The following is a 14014-nucleotide window of genomic DNA, read 5'->3' as shown; positions in this document are numbered from 1 at the left end:
CATCCCCTGTGCGCTCCTCCTCTATTACATCCCCTGTGCGCTCTTCCTCTATTACATCCCCTGTGCGCTCTTCCTCTATTACATCCCCTGTGCGCTCTTCCTCTATTACATCCCCTGTGCGCTCTTCCTCTATTACACTATTACATCCCCTGTGCGCTCTTCCTCTATTACATCCCCTGTGCGCTCTTCCTCTATTACATCCCCTGTGTGCTCCTCCTCTATTACATCCCCTGTGCGCTCTTCCTCTATTACATCCCCTGTGCGCTCTTCCTCTATTACATCCCCTGTGCGCTCTTCCTCTATTACATCCCCTGTGCGCTCCTCCTCTATTTCATCCCCCGTGCGCTCTTCCCTGCGAACATTCCGACCCACCGTCCGTGACACAAACGTGTGAACAGGTGTTCCATCCCACCACCCCAAAATACAGACTTCCCATCCACAGACATTACATTACATTACATTACAGGCATTTAGCAGACGCTCTTATCCAGAGCGACTTACACAACTTTTTACATAGCATTTTACATTGTATCCATTTATACAGCTGGATATATACTGAAGCAATTTCGGTTAAGTACCTTGCTCAAGGGTACAACGGCAGTGTCCTACCCGGGAATCGAACCTGCGACCTTTCGGTTACAAGTCTAGTTCCCTACCCACTGTGCTACACTCCGTCCACAGCTGTCCCGCAGTCTTGAGAAAAAAAACACCCCTAAATTTTTTATTTTTAATGAATAAGTTATTTCAGTGAATAATTTGGTCTATTTTTTTAATTGGCCTGGCTTAGTGGCTTGCCTGGTGAATGTTTAACAATTTAAAGCAAAAGCAAACAAACAGAAACTGCAGAATAGAGTGAGGATGATTCAGATAAACTGTGCTGCCTGCCCAGAGGGCGAGTGGAGCTGTGTGGAGCTTAGAAACGGTTGCTATGCAGTGTAAAACTCTGGCTTTCTCTTCCACATAGCAGCAGCAGAGGCGGGGAACGTGCTCCAGGATCCTCAAATCCCTACTGAGAGGGGAAAATAGATCCCATTTCCAAAGGAAGGCACTGACATTCCAGGACTACCCCAATGCAAGTAGTTTTGTTCTGGGAAAGCAACGGCATAGCCTGAACGTTTTCTAACTGCTGGCATTCAGGGGTCAGGTCAGACGCTCACTTTGCTATCTCTCACTGTGCTAACTCACTGTGCTACTCACTGTCTGTGCTAATTCACTGTGCTACTCACTGTGCTAACTCACGGTCTGTGCTAACTGTCACTGTGCTAACTCACAGTCTGTGCTAACTCACTGTGCTAACTCTCACTGTGTGTGCTAATTCACTGTGCTACTCACTGTCTGTGCTAATTCACTGTGCTACTCACTGTGCTAACTCACAGTCTGTGCTAACTCACTGTGCTAACTCTCACTGTGTGTGCTAACCAATTAATCAACTCTAAACCTTTAGTTAGCTTTTATTGTGCACTAACTAATAATGCAAAGATACACAGCTGGTCAGCAGACAGCTGGGCAGCCAATTGTCCAATTACTTCTGCTCCCTTGAAATGGAGGACTGTTTAAAAAGTTCTGTAATTCCTGCATGAATGAATCGATATGAATGTAAATACCCTCAAATAAAAAATTTTAATGTTACTGTCTGCACTTAAACCTCATGTTCATTTTTTCATTTCAAATCCAATGTGCTGAAGTACAGGCCTGAAACATTTTTTAAAATTTTTTTTAATTTAACCTTTATTTACCCAGGGTAGGTTCACTGAGCATGGATGCTCTTTTGCAGGAACGCCCTGCTTCACACTCATACACATTCACACCTGGGAGCTGCCCAGTACAACCACAATCCTCTACTGTTGGCCACTGAGCAGCTCCACTGGAGGGAGAGAACATTTTTTAGCCAATTAAATCAGGGATGATTAGGTGGCAAGTTTTTGCAAGAGCCAGATCTGGGATTTAGCCAGGACACCAGGGAACCCCCTACTCTTTGTGAATAGTGTCATGGGATCTTTAATGACCACAGTGAGTCAGGACCTCGGTTTAACGTCTCATTCGAAAGACGGCATCTCCTACAGCACATCGTCCCCGTCACTGCACTGGGGCATTGGGGTTTATTTGACCAGAGGGAAGATTGCCCCCTGCTGGCCCACCAACACCACTTCCAGCAGCAACTCAGTATTCCCTGGTGGTCTCCCATCCAAGTACTAACCAAGCACACACTTGCTTAGCTTCAGCCAGTCGGCAGGAGCAGAGTACGTGGTGGTACGGCTGCCGGCTGAACTAAAGTTTTGTCACTGTCCAAATACTTACGCACTGCCCTGTATATATACTGTATGTGCCATATGCTTTATATATTACTATATATGAGAAACATCTCTCAGGAACGCCCAAACCAGCCTGTGAAATGCCTTCCATTTTTGTTTGTTTTTGTTGCAAAACTGTAGCCCTTCACATCGGGCTCCCAGCTGCAGCTAACATCTGTTACCACGGTTACCGTGATATGACACAGGGTGAACCTGAATTGCGCAACTGAGAGAGTTTATTACAGCGCATCAGCAGTAGAACAGCTCAAAGAGTCTCATTCTGCAGAACACACCGCTGCTCACTCAGGCCTAAAGAGACATATATTTTAGTTAAACAAACCATTTTTAATTTATTTTTTTATTTTTGCTTTATAAAAATTTCACAGTGTTAACAAATATATGAAGACCTTTTGACTCTGTGACTATTTTGGAAATCCATACCTGCACTAACCTCTTCTTCAAACAGAGATGATTGATTTGAAAGTCTTTATTATTTTTCAGTATCCTGGACATAAGCTGACACTCGCCTGGTCTAGAGAAGCAAAGGCTGCTTCTTCGTTTGACAGGTGTACAGAAAAGCTGGTTCCCTTTGAGCAAAAAAATGACAGAAGACCCGTTTCCACATGAAAGCAAGCAAATCACAGCCAAGGCCTACAGGAGTATTTCTGTTCACAGAGTTTGCAGACTATCCACCTCTCTGTTGCCAAGGCAGGTATGCTGGATAAATGTAGCTATAAATGTAAATCTGCCTGCCACACCTGACATGTGCTCAGATTTACAGCCAAGTTTGCTCACATCAGCTGTCATTAGAAGGAAAATGGTATCAAGCATAATAGTGTCCAGTGTTTTAAAGCCCTCTCAGTGTGCTCAGTGTTCTAAAGCCATTTTAAGTGTGTGCTCAGTGTTCTAAAGCCCTCTCAAGTGTGCTCAGTGTTCTAAAGCTCTCTCAGTGTGCTCAGTGTTCTAAAACCATTTTAAGTGTGTGCTCAGTGTTCTAAAGCTCTCTCAGTGTGTTCAGTGTTCTAAAGCTCTCTCAGTGTGCTCAGTGTTCTAAAGCCCTCTCAGTGTGTGTTCAGTGTTCTAAAGCCCTCTCAAGTGTGTGCTCAGTGTTCTAAAGCTCTCTCAAGTGTGTGCTCAGTGTTCTAAAGCTCTCTCAAGTGTGTGCTCAGTGTTCTAAAGCTCTCTCAGTGTGCTCAGTGTTCTAAAACCATTTTAAGTGTGTGCTCAGTGTTCTAAAGCCCTCTCAGTGTGTGTTCAGTGTTCTAAAGCCCTCTCAGTGTGTGCTCAGAAAACCTTCATCCAATTAAACCTCATCCCCAGAACCAAATAACCAATCAGAGGGTTAGCGTAGGCTGTGGAGATGGATAGTAAACCAATGAATGTGTAGAGAGACTACAGGTATTCATGTTGGCAGTCTCCTTTCTGTTTTCAAACCTATAATCACAAGAGTCACTTATTACCTGTGTTTGCTTTCTCTACTCAGGTAACTGATCTCCATGGTAACACCTTTTCCCCAAGGCTGCCTTCAGCTGTTGATTTTGGGTCCCAGGGGGCAGGGGCAGGTTCACAGGCCACACAAACAGAGTGACACAAAGCTGCTCGTCCACTCTCAGGATCATCTCACCACACAGGCCTGCTCATCCAGCACTCTCAGGATCATCTCACCACACAGGCCTGCTCATCCAGCACTCTCAGGATCATCTCACCACACAGGCCTGCTCATCCAGCACTCTCAGGATCATCTCACACGGCCTGCTCTCAGACCTAGGATCATTCACCAGCCTGCTCATCCACACTCAGATCCTCACCACAGCCTGCTCATCCGCCTTCGGATCACTCAACACAGCTTCATGCAGCACTCTCAGGATCATCTACCACACAGCTCTCATGCAGCACTTTCAGGATCATCTCCCACACAGGCCCGTCATCAGCACTTCAGTCTCTCACACACAGGCCTGCTCATCCAGCACTTTCGATCATTCACCACAGCTACACTGAACATAAGTTGCATTAAGCAAGTTTACGGTTGTGTTCAGCAGATTAAAGAAAGGTTAGGACATTTTCTCTAGTAGCATGTGTACCATTTATATTATTGAATTCATGATCTTGACTTTGTTTTTCATCAATTTTAAATGAGTAATCAGATGTTTTCAATAGTACCAATGGTTTCAATTAAATTTTAGGGGTCAAATTAGGGTTAGTGTTGGGCCTCTCGGGTGAGGAAGGGCCCAATGAGCCCTGTTTAGCACAGCAGGTCACCCGGCCTCATACACAGCTCTTACCTGAGCAGCAGGTACAGAGATGGAAGTATCGGACCACAGGGAAGCCTTTGTCCGCACTAACAGGCCTCTTTAGGTGGCGGATGCTAAATGCACGCCCAAATTGCTCCACTGGATTTGTGAATAATCTGTGTGCATGTATAGGCCTGCATGACTTTACTGCACTCCTTTGTGAATAATAGCACCAACTATTTTTTTACAAGAAATATTTTTACAATTATAAAAGTGCTCATTTTATTTCCCAACTCACATGTGAGAACCACAATGGCTTGCAGAAATTACATTATTAAAATGTATTGAATAAAGAAATCATTACCTTCATTCTCAGCATTTAGTAATGTATTTGCAATAGGCATACTTCTTGCAAATACATATTGTGTAAATTAAAATAGGACATGAACTTCTGTTGAAAACAGGTGTTTTGTGAAACAATTATGCAGTTCCATACTTCATACTCTGGAACATGAATAAAGTATTCTGAACTTCGCTGATGGAGGCAGATCGAGCAACAAGGAACAGTGTGAATTAGGCTCTGTAATTGCGCTCCATTAGAGTAAACTGCTCGAGCTGGAATTCACGAGAGAAAACTCCCGTTTTGTTAGTGTTGCCATAGGCGACGGAGATGCTACAATAGGCGTGTCACGCTCGATTACCCACAGGAAAGAGAACCCAAAACTGTAGGAAAGAGGTAAGTCGTCAGATATCTTCTGCAAGTTGCGTGTTTTTGTAAAAATTGACTTCTCTCTGTTTAAAACAGCATGATGTTTTGTTTCTGCTCAATAATATTTCGCGTGTATAAACACTGTACAAGTAACATACATTTCAAAGCGATTTGCCCTGAGCAACTGCGGATTTAAAGTTGAAACATAACCCTCGAAGTGTTTAATAATGACTCTCATTTCGTCGGCCTGTGTGTGTCGTTATATAGCCTAGATACGTTTCAGGAAATATTTATTTTTCGAACGCACTCTGCTCTTCAGAATCGTTTACCTTATTTACAACAAATTACCCACCACTCCTTTCCACACAAATACAGGCCACACAAAGCTTTTAAACAGAACAGCCTTTTACTTCGGATTAGGCTAAATGCTATATGTGCGCTTCACGGAGTGAGAATGGGTTGTTTTATATTTTAAACTGCCGCTTATTTCAACCAGCCGCTTATGGGACACAAACTAGAGACCTCTTTGACGATCTAATCCCAGGGCAGCCTAGCCTACTCCTGCCTTACACTCTCACAAAATACTAGAAAAGTAAAGTTATAAGAATAAAGAGCAATTTACACAATGGTTAATAAAGGTTTGTTTTGGTTTCTGTGTGATCGATTGTAGAAATGGCCGGAACGCCGCGCGATGCCCATCCCTGTAGCACGATTGAGAAGCTGCGGCTGAAGTGTCTGGAGCGAGGAGCCGCCGGGATAAAGGGCCTGTCAAGGCAAGTTTCCGCCAACAGGGGGCGATGCTGTAGAGGAAAATGACAGAACTGATAGGAGATTTTGTATAAGTGCAGCGGACTTATGATTGTGGTTGTGACCGAACATTTCAAACTTGATACACAGATATAAAAAATGATAAATAATAGTAACAAAAAGAAAAATTACGAATAAAGTTAATTCCTTGTGTAAATCGGTGGTTAGGTTATAAATAGTCACTCTGCAGTGGCAGACCCCAGTTCCAACGTTCCGGTTTTTCCCGCAGGACGTTCCGCATTATGGACGAGGACCGCAGCAAGTCGCTGGATCTGCAGGAGCTGCTGCGGGGGCTGGAGGCCTACGGCATGTCCGTCAGCCGAGACGAGGCCCAGCACATCCTCAGCACCCTGGACAAGGACGGGGGCGGGACCGTCGACTTCAGCGAGTTCCTGGAGGCCCTGCGGGTGAGCCTGGCGGGCAGGGCGTGGGTTTGAGGCGGGCGGGACGTGAGAGAGAGACCGCCATTACAAGCGGCTGAAATGGGGTTCCTCCGCTGGGTGGCAGGTAGCGTGAGAAGCTCGGCTGTCCGGGAGGACCTCCGAGTAGAACCGCCGCTCCTTTGCATTGAGAGGAGTCGGTTGAGGTGGTTCGGGCATCTGATAAAGATGCCTCCTGAGCGCCTCCCTCTGGAGGTGTTCTGGGCGCGGCCACCGAGGAGGAGACCCAGGGGCAGACCTAGGACACGCTGGAGGGATTATATCCACCGGCTGGCCTGGGAGCACCTGGGGATCCACCGGGATGAGTTGGTGGAAGTTGCTGGGGAGAGGGGTGTTCTGGGCTGCTCTGCTTGCCCTGTTGCCACTGCAACCCTGACCTGGACTAAGCTGTTAGAAAATGGATGGATGGATGGATGTACTGTGGATGTCTGTACTCTCACTGGATGTATGGATGTACTGTGGATGTCTGTACTACGATGTAGGATTCGTGGATGTCTGTACTCTCACGGATGGATGGATGTACTGGATGTCTGTATACTGTGTGGATGGATGTACTGTGATTCTGTACTCACTGGTGATGGATGGATGTACTGTGGATGTCTGTACTCTCACTGGATGGATGGATGGATGTACTGTGGATGTCTGTACTCTCACTGGATGGATGGATGTACTGTGGATGTCTGTACTCTCACCAATCAGCGTGGGATGCCGCTGGGTTTACAGAACATTCAGGTTAGGTGGCGCAGTCGGGCCTGTTCAGCCCCATGTTGGGAACCAATATTTGCTGTTGCCCCACCCTTGCAGCCCCCCCTGTCCTGCAGCAGGCGGGCGGTGATCACGGCGGCGTTCAGCAAGCTGGACCGCAGCGGCGACGGCGTGGTGACCGTGCTGGACCTGCAGGGCGTGTACGACGCGACGCAGCACCCCAAGTTCCGCAGCGGCCAGTGGAGCGAGGAGGAGGTGTTCCACGCCTTCCTCGACAGCTTCGACTCCCCGTATGACAAGGATGGGAAGGTATGAGAACAACAATGCTAATACTGAACTGTGATGCTAACAATAAACCAAAATGCTATTACTGAACTGTGATGCTAACAATAAGCCAAAATGCTATTACTGAACTGTGATGCTAAGAATAAGCCAAAATGCTAATACTGAACTGTGATGCTAAGAATAAGCCAAAATGCTAATACTGAACTGTGATGCTAACAATAAGCCAAAATGCTAATACTGAACTGTGATGCTAACAATGAACCAAAATTCTAATACTGAACTGTGGTGCCAACAAAAACCATGATACTAATAATGATGAACAATGATTCTAAGAATAAATCACAATTCTAATAATGAACTGTGATACTAACAATAAACCATAATGCTAATGATGAACAAGTCATAGCAACATTGCACAGATGATATAGAAGCAACATTTATCTTATTTATCTATTTATTTTATCTTGTAGTTTTAGTGGTTTTTAGTGACGATTGGAACCTTGAGTACTTTTATGTTTGTCTGCGCTGTTTCTAAATTGTGTGTCAAGATGGATGCCTCATCTACTGCAGACCAAGCCTGCCTACGGGAAAAATTTATTTCAGTGAAATACCAAAAAGCACAGACAGTACTCTTATGTCCAAAAATGGAAAAAATGGAAAAATTTCAAAAATGTTATTATCTAAATAAAATGGATAGGAAATAGGGTTATTTTAATAACTATGGTGAAGTAAATGAATAGAATTGTTTTCAGAAATTTCTGATGAAAAATGTGTTTCAGTGGAAAACCAGAAAATAAATTAAATGTTCTAGTCTTATATCCAAAAATGGAAAAAATGACAATTTTACAAATGCTTTTTTTTTTTTATTCAGATGAATAGGAAATCATGTTAAGTAAATAAACGAATGAGTGAAACAAATGAATCAAAATGGGTTTTTAGAAATTTGTGTATTTCAGTGAAAAACCAAGGAAACGCATAAGACCTATTTCCAAAAACTGAAAAAATGTGAAAATTTACAAAATGTTCTTTTATGAAATGGATAGGAAATCCGGTTTATTTAACAACCATGATGAAATAAATGAATAGAAATGTCTTTTTTTTATTGTAAAGATAAATGTCATTTTATGAATCAGATAGGACAAAAATTAATAGAAATGTTTTTAAATAAATTTATGATGAATTTGTTTCAGTGGAAAACCAAAAAAACACATAAGACAAACATAACACATGCAAAAACTGAGAAAATTCCAAAAAAATTTAAAATGTCCTTTTATATATCAAATGGATTGGAAGCCAGGTTAATTGAACCACCATGGTGAAATAAATAGAAATGATTTGTAAAAAAATTGTGATGCTAAATGTGTTAGTCAAAAAATAGCAAAATACTTTAGACAATATGTGTACGTCCAGAAAGTGAAAAAACTACCCCAAAAGAAGTTATCAGATGCATTGGAAATCATGTTCATTTTTAAACCACCAAGAAATAAATTAATAGAAATGCTTCTTAAGAAATTGATTATGGAAAAATGTATTTCAGCGTAAAAACATCAACATACATAAAACCTTATTTTATGTCCAAAAAGAGGGGAAAAGCTACATTTAAAAAAGTCTTTTCATAAATCAGATGTAAAGGAAATCATGTCAATTTAACAATAAAGTAATAGAAATGTGTTTGAAGACATTTCTCATGAACGTGTTTAAATGGAAAATAGAAAAATGCACAGGACTAATATATATATATATATATATATATATATATATATATATATATATATACACATCTAAAAAAAAAAAAAAATTTTACATGCCTTTCATGATTCCAATGGACAGGAAACCGTGTTTTACAACCTGAAGTCATTTCTGATGAAACACTTGAAATGCAAAAATAAAATGCTTATTGCTTTATCTTGAAAAAGTGCAAGAAAATATATTTCTGATTTTCTTTTCTTTTTAATCCAATTTCACAAATATGTATGAATGAAAATGAGATCTGGGAGAATGGATCAGGTGGCGTGTGACTGCAGGATGAGACTTCAAGAGCACAGAAGGAGCCTCAGCCATGTGCAGTCACTGGCTCCCTGATTGGTCACAGCAGAGCGCAGTGTCTTGATTGGTTAATTGTGTGTCGCCCGGCTGCAGGTGACGCTGGAGGAGTTTGTGAATTACTACAGTGGCGTCAGCGCATCCATCGACAGCGACGAGTATTTCGTCACCATGGTGCGCAAGGCATGGAAACTGTAGGCCACACCCACCCTCGTCAGGTGCATATATCTCGCACTCCGATTGGCTCCATTGGGGACAGACCAGAGAATCTCAAAAGCAGTTAATTTTCATAACATTAACAAGCTTCATTCCTGATATCACGTTTTCTATATTTCCAAAATGTCCTGGGCATGTCCTGTGTGCGGTATAGACTGTCCTGTGTGTGGTGTACTGTCCTGGTGTGGTGTAGACTGTCCTGTGTGTGGTGTACTGTCCTGGTGTGGTGTAGACTGTCCTGTGTGTGGTGTACTGTCCTGGTGTGGTGTAGACTGTCCTGTGTGTGGTGTACTGTCCTGGTGTGGTGTAGGCTGTCCTGCGTGTGGTGTAGACTGTCCTGTGTGTGGTGTACTGTCCTGGTGTGGTGTAGACTGTCCTGCATTTTTATGTTCGCTCCTATTCTCCTATCTGCTCACTTCCCTGCTAATCTGAAAGAGTGCAAATAAAGCTTTGGAAGAAAACCTGTTTGGTGTCCCATGTGGTATTTAAACTGACTGATAACATTTTGACCAGCATCACCACAACACTGTCACAACAGCCACACATCTGGATAGCATTAGAATAGCACAGATATACACTTCAACTGCATTGGGAGTTATAACTCTCAATGTAACTACATAAGGACATAACTCCTACTGTAATTATGATAGCACAGATATACCTCCCATAGTGCTGTAAGTATATTAGAATAGCACAGATCCCATAGTGATGTAAGTACATTAGAACAGCACAGATCCCATAGTGATGTAAGTACATTAGAATAGCAGAGATCCCATAGTGCTGTAAGTACATTAGAATAGCACAGATCCCATAGTGCTGTAAGTACATTAGAATAGCACAGATCCCATAGTGATGTAAGTACATTAGAATAGCACAGATCCCATAGTGATGTAAGTACATTAGAATAGCACAGATCCCATAGAGCTGTAAATACATTAGAATAGCACAGATCCCATAGTGCTGTAAGTATATTAGAATAGCACAGATCCCATAGTGCTGTAAGTACATTAGAATAGCACATTTCCCATAGAGCTGTAAGTACATTAGAATAGCACATTTCCCATAGTGCTGTAAGTACATTAGAACAGCACAGATCCCATAGTGCTGTAAGTATATTAGAATAGCACAGATCCCATAGTGCTGTAAGTACACTAGAATAGCACAGATCCCATAGTGCTGTAAGTACATTAGAATAGCACAGATCCCATAGTGCTGTAAGTACATTAGAATAGCACAGATCCCCATAGTGCTGTAAGTACATTAGAATAGCACAGATCCCATAGTGCTGTAAGTACATTAGAATAGCACATTTCCCATAGTGCTGTAAGTACATTAGAATAGCAGAGATCCCATAGTGCTGTAAGTACATTAGAATAGCACAGATCCCATAGTGCTGTAAGTACATTAGAATAGCACAGATCCCATAGAGCTGTAAGTACATTAGAATAGCACAGATCCCATAGTGCTGTAAGTACATTAGAATAGCACAGATCCCATAGTGCTGTAAGTACATTAGAATAGCACAGATCCCATAGTGCTGTAAGTACATTAGAATAGCACAGATCCCCATAGTGCTGTAAGTACACTAGAATAGCACAGATCCCATAGTGCTGTAAGTACATTAGAATAGCACAGATCCCATAGTGCTGTAAGTACATTAGAATAGCACAGATCCCCATAGTGCTGTAAGTACATTAGAATAGCACAGATCCCATAGTGCTGTAAGTACATTAGAATAGCACAGATCCCATAGTGCTGTAAGTACATTAGAATAGCACAGATCCCCATAGTGCTGTAAGTACATTAGAATAGCACAGATCCCATAGTGCTGTAAGTACATTAGAATAGCACAGATCCCATAGAGCTGTAAGTACATTAGAATAGCACAGATCCCATAGTGCTGTAAGTACATTAGAATAGCACAGATCCCATAGTGCTGTAAGTACATTAGAATAGCACAGATCCCATAGTGCTGTAAGTACATTAGAATAGCACAGATCCCATAGTGCTGTAAGTACATTAGAATAGCACAGATCCCATAGTGCTGTAAGTACATTAGAATAGCACAGATCCCATAGTGCTGTAAGTACATTAGAATAGCACATTTCCCATAGAGCTGTAAGTACATTAGAATAGCACAGATCCCATAGTGCTGTAAGTACATTAGAATAGCACAGATCCCATAGTGATGTAAGTACATTAGAATAGCACAGATCCCATAGTGATGTAAGTACATTAGAATAGCACAGATCCCATAGTGATGTAAGTACATTAGAATAGCACAGATCCCATAGTGATGTAAGTACATTAGAATAGCACAGATCCCATAGTGCTGTAAGTACATTAGAAGCAGAGAGGGGAAATAAAGGTCCACAGGCCAGTTCTGTCAAAACATCTCCTTTTTACTCAGGATTTCATCTTTTCAAGAGATGGAGAAACTCAGAAACAAGAGGAAATGTACACTGCATTCAAGGGTAGCAAAGACAAAATTAATTACCGGCAACAAAGGAAACAAAAATAAACTTCACTCCAACATGTGCTCATTAACAAAATGAAATATCAAATAGGAAAAAAGTTAATATAATATTATTGATAAAAAAATAAGTTTCAACACAATCCACACCCCCAAAAAGGTACTGGAATTCAAACCAGGGTTTATAGAATGTCTATCGATTATCTAGAGTTCACTTCTTTAAAAACAAAGCAAAAACAAAATCCTACAATTTCAGTTGCAGAACACAGATTATGTTCTTTCAGAGATATGACTGAAAGAACAGGTGAGATACTCAGACTGCACAGGCGAGATACTCAGACTGCACAGGCGAGATACTCAGACTGCACAGGCGAGATACTCAGACTGCACAGGCGAGATTGCACAGGCAAAATACTCGGACTGCACAGGCGAGATACTCAGACTGCACAGGCGAGATACTCAGACTGCACAGGCGAGATTGCACAGGCAAAATACTCGGACTGCACAGGCGAGATTGCACAGGCAAAATACTCGGACTGCACAGGCGAGATACTCAGACTGCACAGGCGAGACACTCAAACTGCACAGGCAAGATATTGTAACTGTAATCCTCTCATGAATAGACCCTGCTCAGCACTGCATGGGTGTTTAACATCTTTATTGACTTATAATATCAAGGTTCTATGACAGGAGGACTTACAGATTTAACAGACAGGGTTGAGATTCTCTGCTGGTGTCCAGTTAAAAAAAACAAAATAAACATTCAGCAAAACAAACATTCAGCAAAACGGAACAAAATAATGTAACAGTGCAGAACAGAGGCGGTACAGAACGGACCAGGGGGACTAAAGAGAGGGAGAGAGAGAGGGAGGGTAAGAGTGAGAGAGGGGAGAGAGAGAGAGGGGGGGAGGGAGAGGGAGAAGGCAGGGAGAAGGGGAGAGATAGAGAGAGAGAGAGAGAAAAAGCAGGGGGAAGGGGAGAGAGAGAGAGAGAGGGAGGAGAAAGGGGATGAGGAAGATGCATCTCCTGGAAGTCAGTCCCCAGATGTTTGGCAGTCTAAGGGGTGGAGCTAAAGGGTCCCGTGTTTTTTTAAACTGTGTTAAAATGTGCCACACCTTAAAGAGAGGGGCAGGGGGCTCACCCTACTCATAAAGGGAGGGGCAGGGGGCTCCCCCTACTCATAAGGGGAGGGGCAGGGGGCTCCTCCTACTCATCAATATGATGAGTTTCCAGTCCCAGCCCAGCGCTGTAGTTCTACAGTCAAAAAGAAGGAACAAAAACCAAACAATGTGAAGCGGACCCCCCAGGGGCTCTGTGTGGGCAGAATGGGGTCCTTCCCCAGTGCAGGGCCTGGCTGAGTCGTCCACACAGGTGCCTGCACGCAGAGCGGGGCTACGTCCGCGGCCAGCCTACAGGTGGCGCTATGTGCTCCCTGTGTGCTGGGCATCTCCAGGCTCTGACACACCTGGGGAAGGAAAAAAAAAATGCTGTAAGAACGCTCTGGGAACGCTGTGAGAACGCTCTGGGAACGCTGTGAGAACGCTCCGGGAACGCTGTGAGAACGCTGCAGGAACACTGTGAGAACGCTCTGGGAACGCTCCAGGAACGCTGTGAGAACGTTCCGGGAATGCTGTGAGAACGCTGCAGGAACGCTGTGAGAACGCTCCGGGAACGCTGTGAGAACGCTGCAGGAACACTGTGAGAACGCTCCGGGAACGCTGTGAGAACGCTGCAGGAAGGCTATAGTTCCTGCATTAGGTTGCAGGCGGGTGTGGCCTTACCAGAGGGCGGGACAGGGGCGGGGCTGGCCGCGG

At 43.3% G+C, this 14014-nt stretch overlaps 2 protein-coding genes and 2 long non-coding RNA genes across 6 annotated transcripts in view; 2 read left to right on the top strand and 2 right to left on the bottom strand.

Moving 5' to 3' along the window:
* The first annotated feature begins 447 nt into the window (after positions 1 to 447).
* LOC135258096 (uncharacterized) lies at positions 448 to 4033 on the top strand. Its single transcript, XR_010330863.1, has 3 exons — positions 448 to 1144; positions 2793 to 3003; positions 3775 to 4033. It is a non-coding gene; the product is annotated as an uncharacterized LOC135258096 (long non-coding RNA).
* Positions 4034 to 5125: 1092 nt separating this feature from the next.
* On the top strand, positions 5126 to 10192 carry LOC135258094 (calcyphosin-like protein). Of its 2 annotated transcripts, XR_010330861.1 has the most exons (6): positions 5126 to 5258; positions 5902 to 6004; positions 6268 to 6445; positions 7283 to 7492; positions 9608 to 10037; positions 10098 to 10192. XR_010330861.1 is itself a non-coding variant. In XM_064341343.1 (5 exons), exons 2-5 carry the CDS (start codon positions 5904 to 5906, stop codon positions 9707 to 9709), a joined length of 591 nt encoding a protein of 196 aa, XP_064197413.1. In that variant the 5' UTR covers positions 5126 to 5258; positions 5902 to 5903; the 3' UTR covers positions 9710 to 10192. The 2 variants fall into 2 exon arrangements, 1 of the variants encoding a protein (XP_064197413.1); XM_064341343.1 differs by having other exon boundaries at positions 9608 to 10192.
* On the bottom strand, positions 9876 to 10513 carry LOC135258095 (uncharacterized). Its single transcript, XR_010330862.1, has 2 exons — positions 10061 to 10513; positions 9876 to 10018 (listed from the first exon to the last, which is right to left on the bottom strand). It is a non-coding gene; the product is annotated as an uncharacterized LOC135258095 (long non-coding RNA).
* A 1595-nt stretch (positions 10514 to 12108) lies between these two features.
* The window catches only part of LOC135258093 (ran-binding protein 3-like), a 17121-nt gene continuing 15215 nt past the window's right edge, over positions 12109 to 14014 (bottom strand). For both annotated transcript variants that reach the window (XM_064341340.1, XM_064341341.1), the window contains exons 16-17: positions 13982 to 14014; positions 12109 to 13665 (exon numbers count right to left, since the gene is read on the bottom strand). The exon at positions 13982 to 14014 is cut by the window's right edge and continues 184 nt beyond it. In XM_064341340.1, the coding sequence (XP_064197410.1) occupies positions 13622 to 13665; positions 13982 to 14014 (77 nt within the window). In that variant the 3' untranslated portion in view covers positions 12109 to 13621. The remainder of the gene's footprint in view (positions 13666 to 13981) is intronic.

Source organism: Anguilla rostrata, chromosome 6, assembly GCF_018555375.3.
Source record: "Anguilla rostrata isolate EN2019 chromosome 6, ASM1855537v3, whole genome shotgun sequence".
Taxonomy (NCBI): Eukaryota; Metazoa; Chordata; class Actinopteri; order Anguilliformes; family Anguillidae; genus Anguilla; species Anguilla rostrata.
This window is presented reverse-complemented; position numbering and strand designations above follow the sequence as displayed.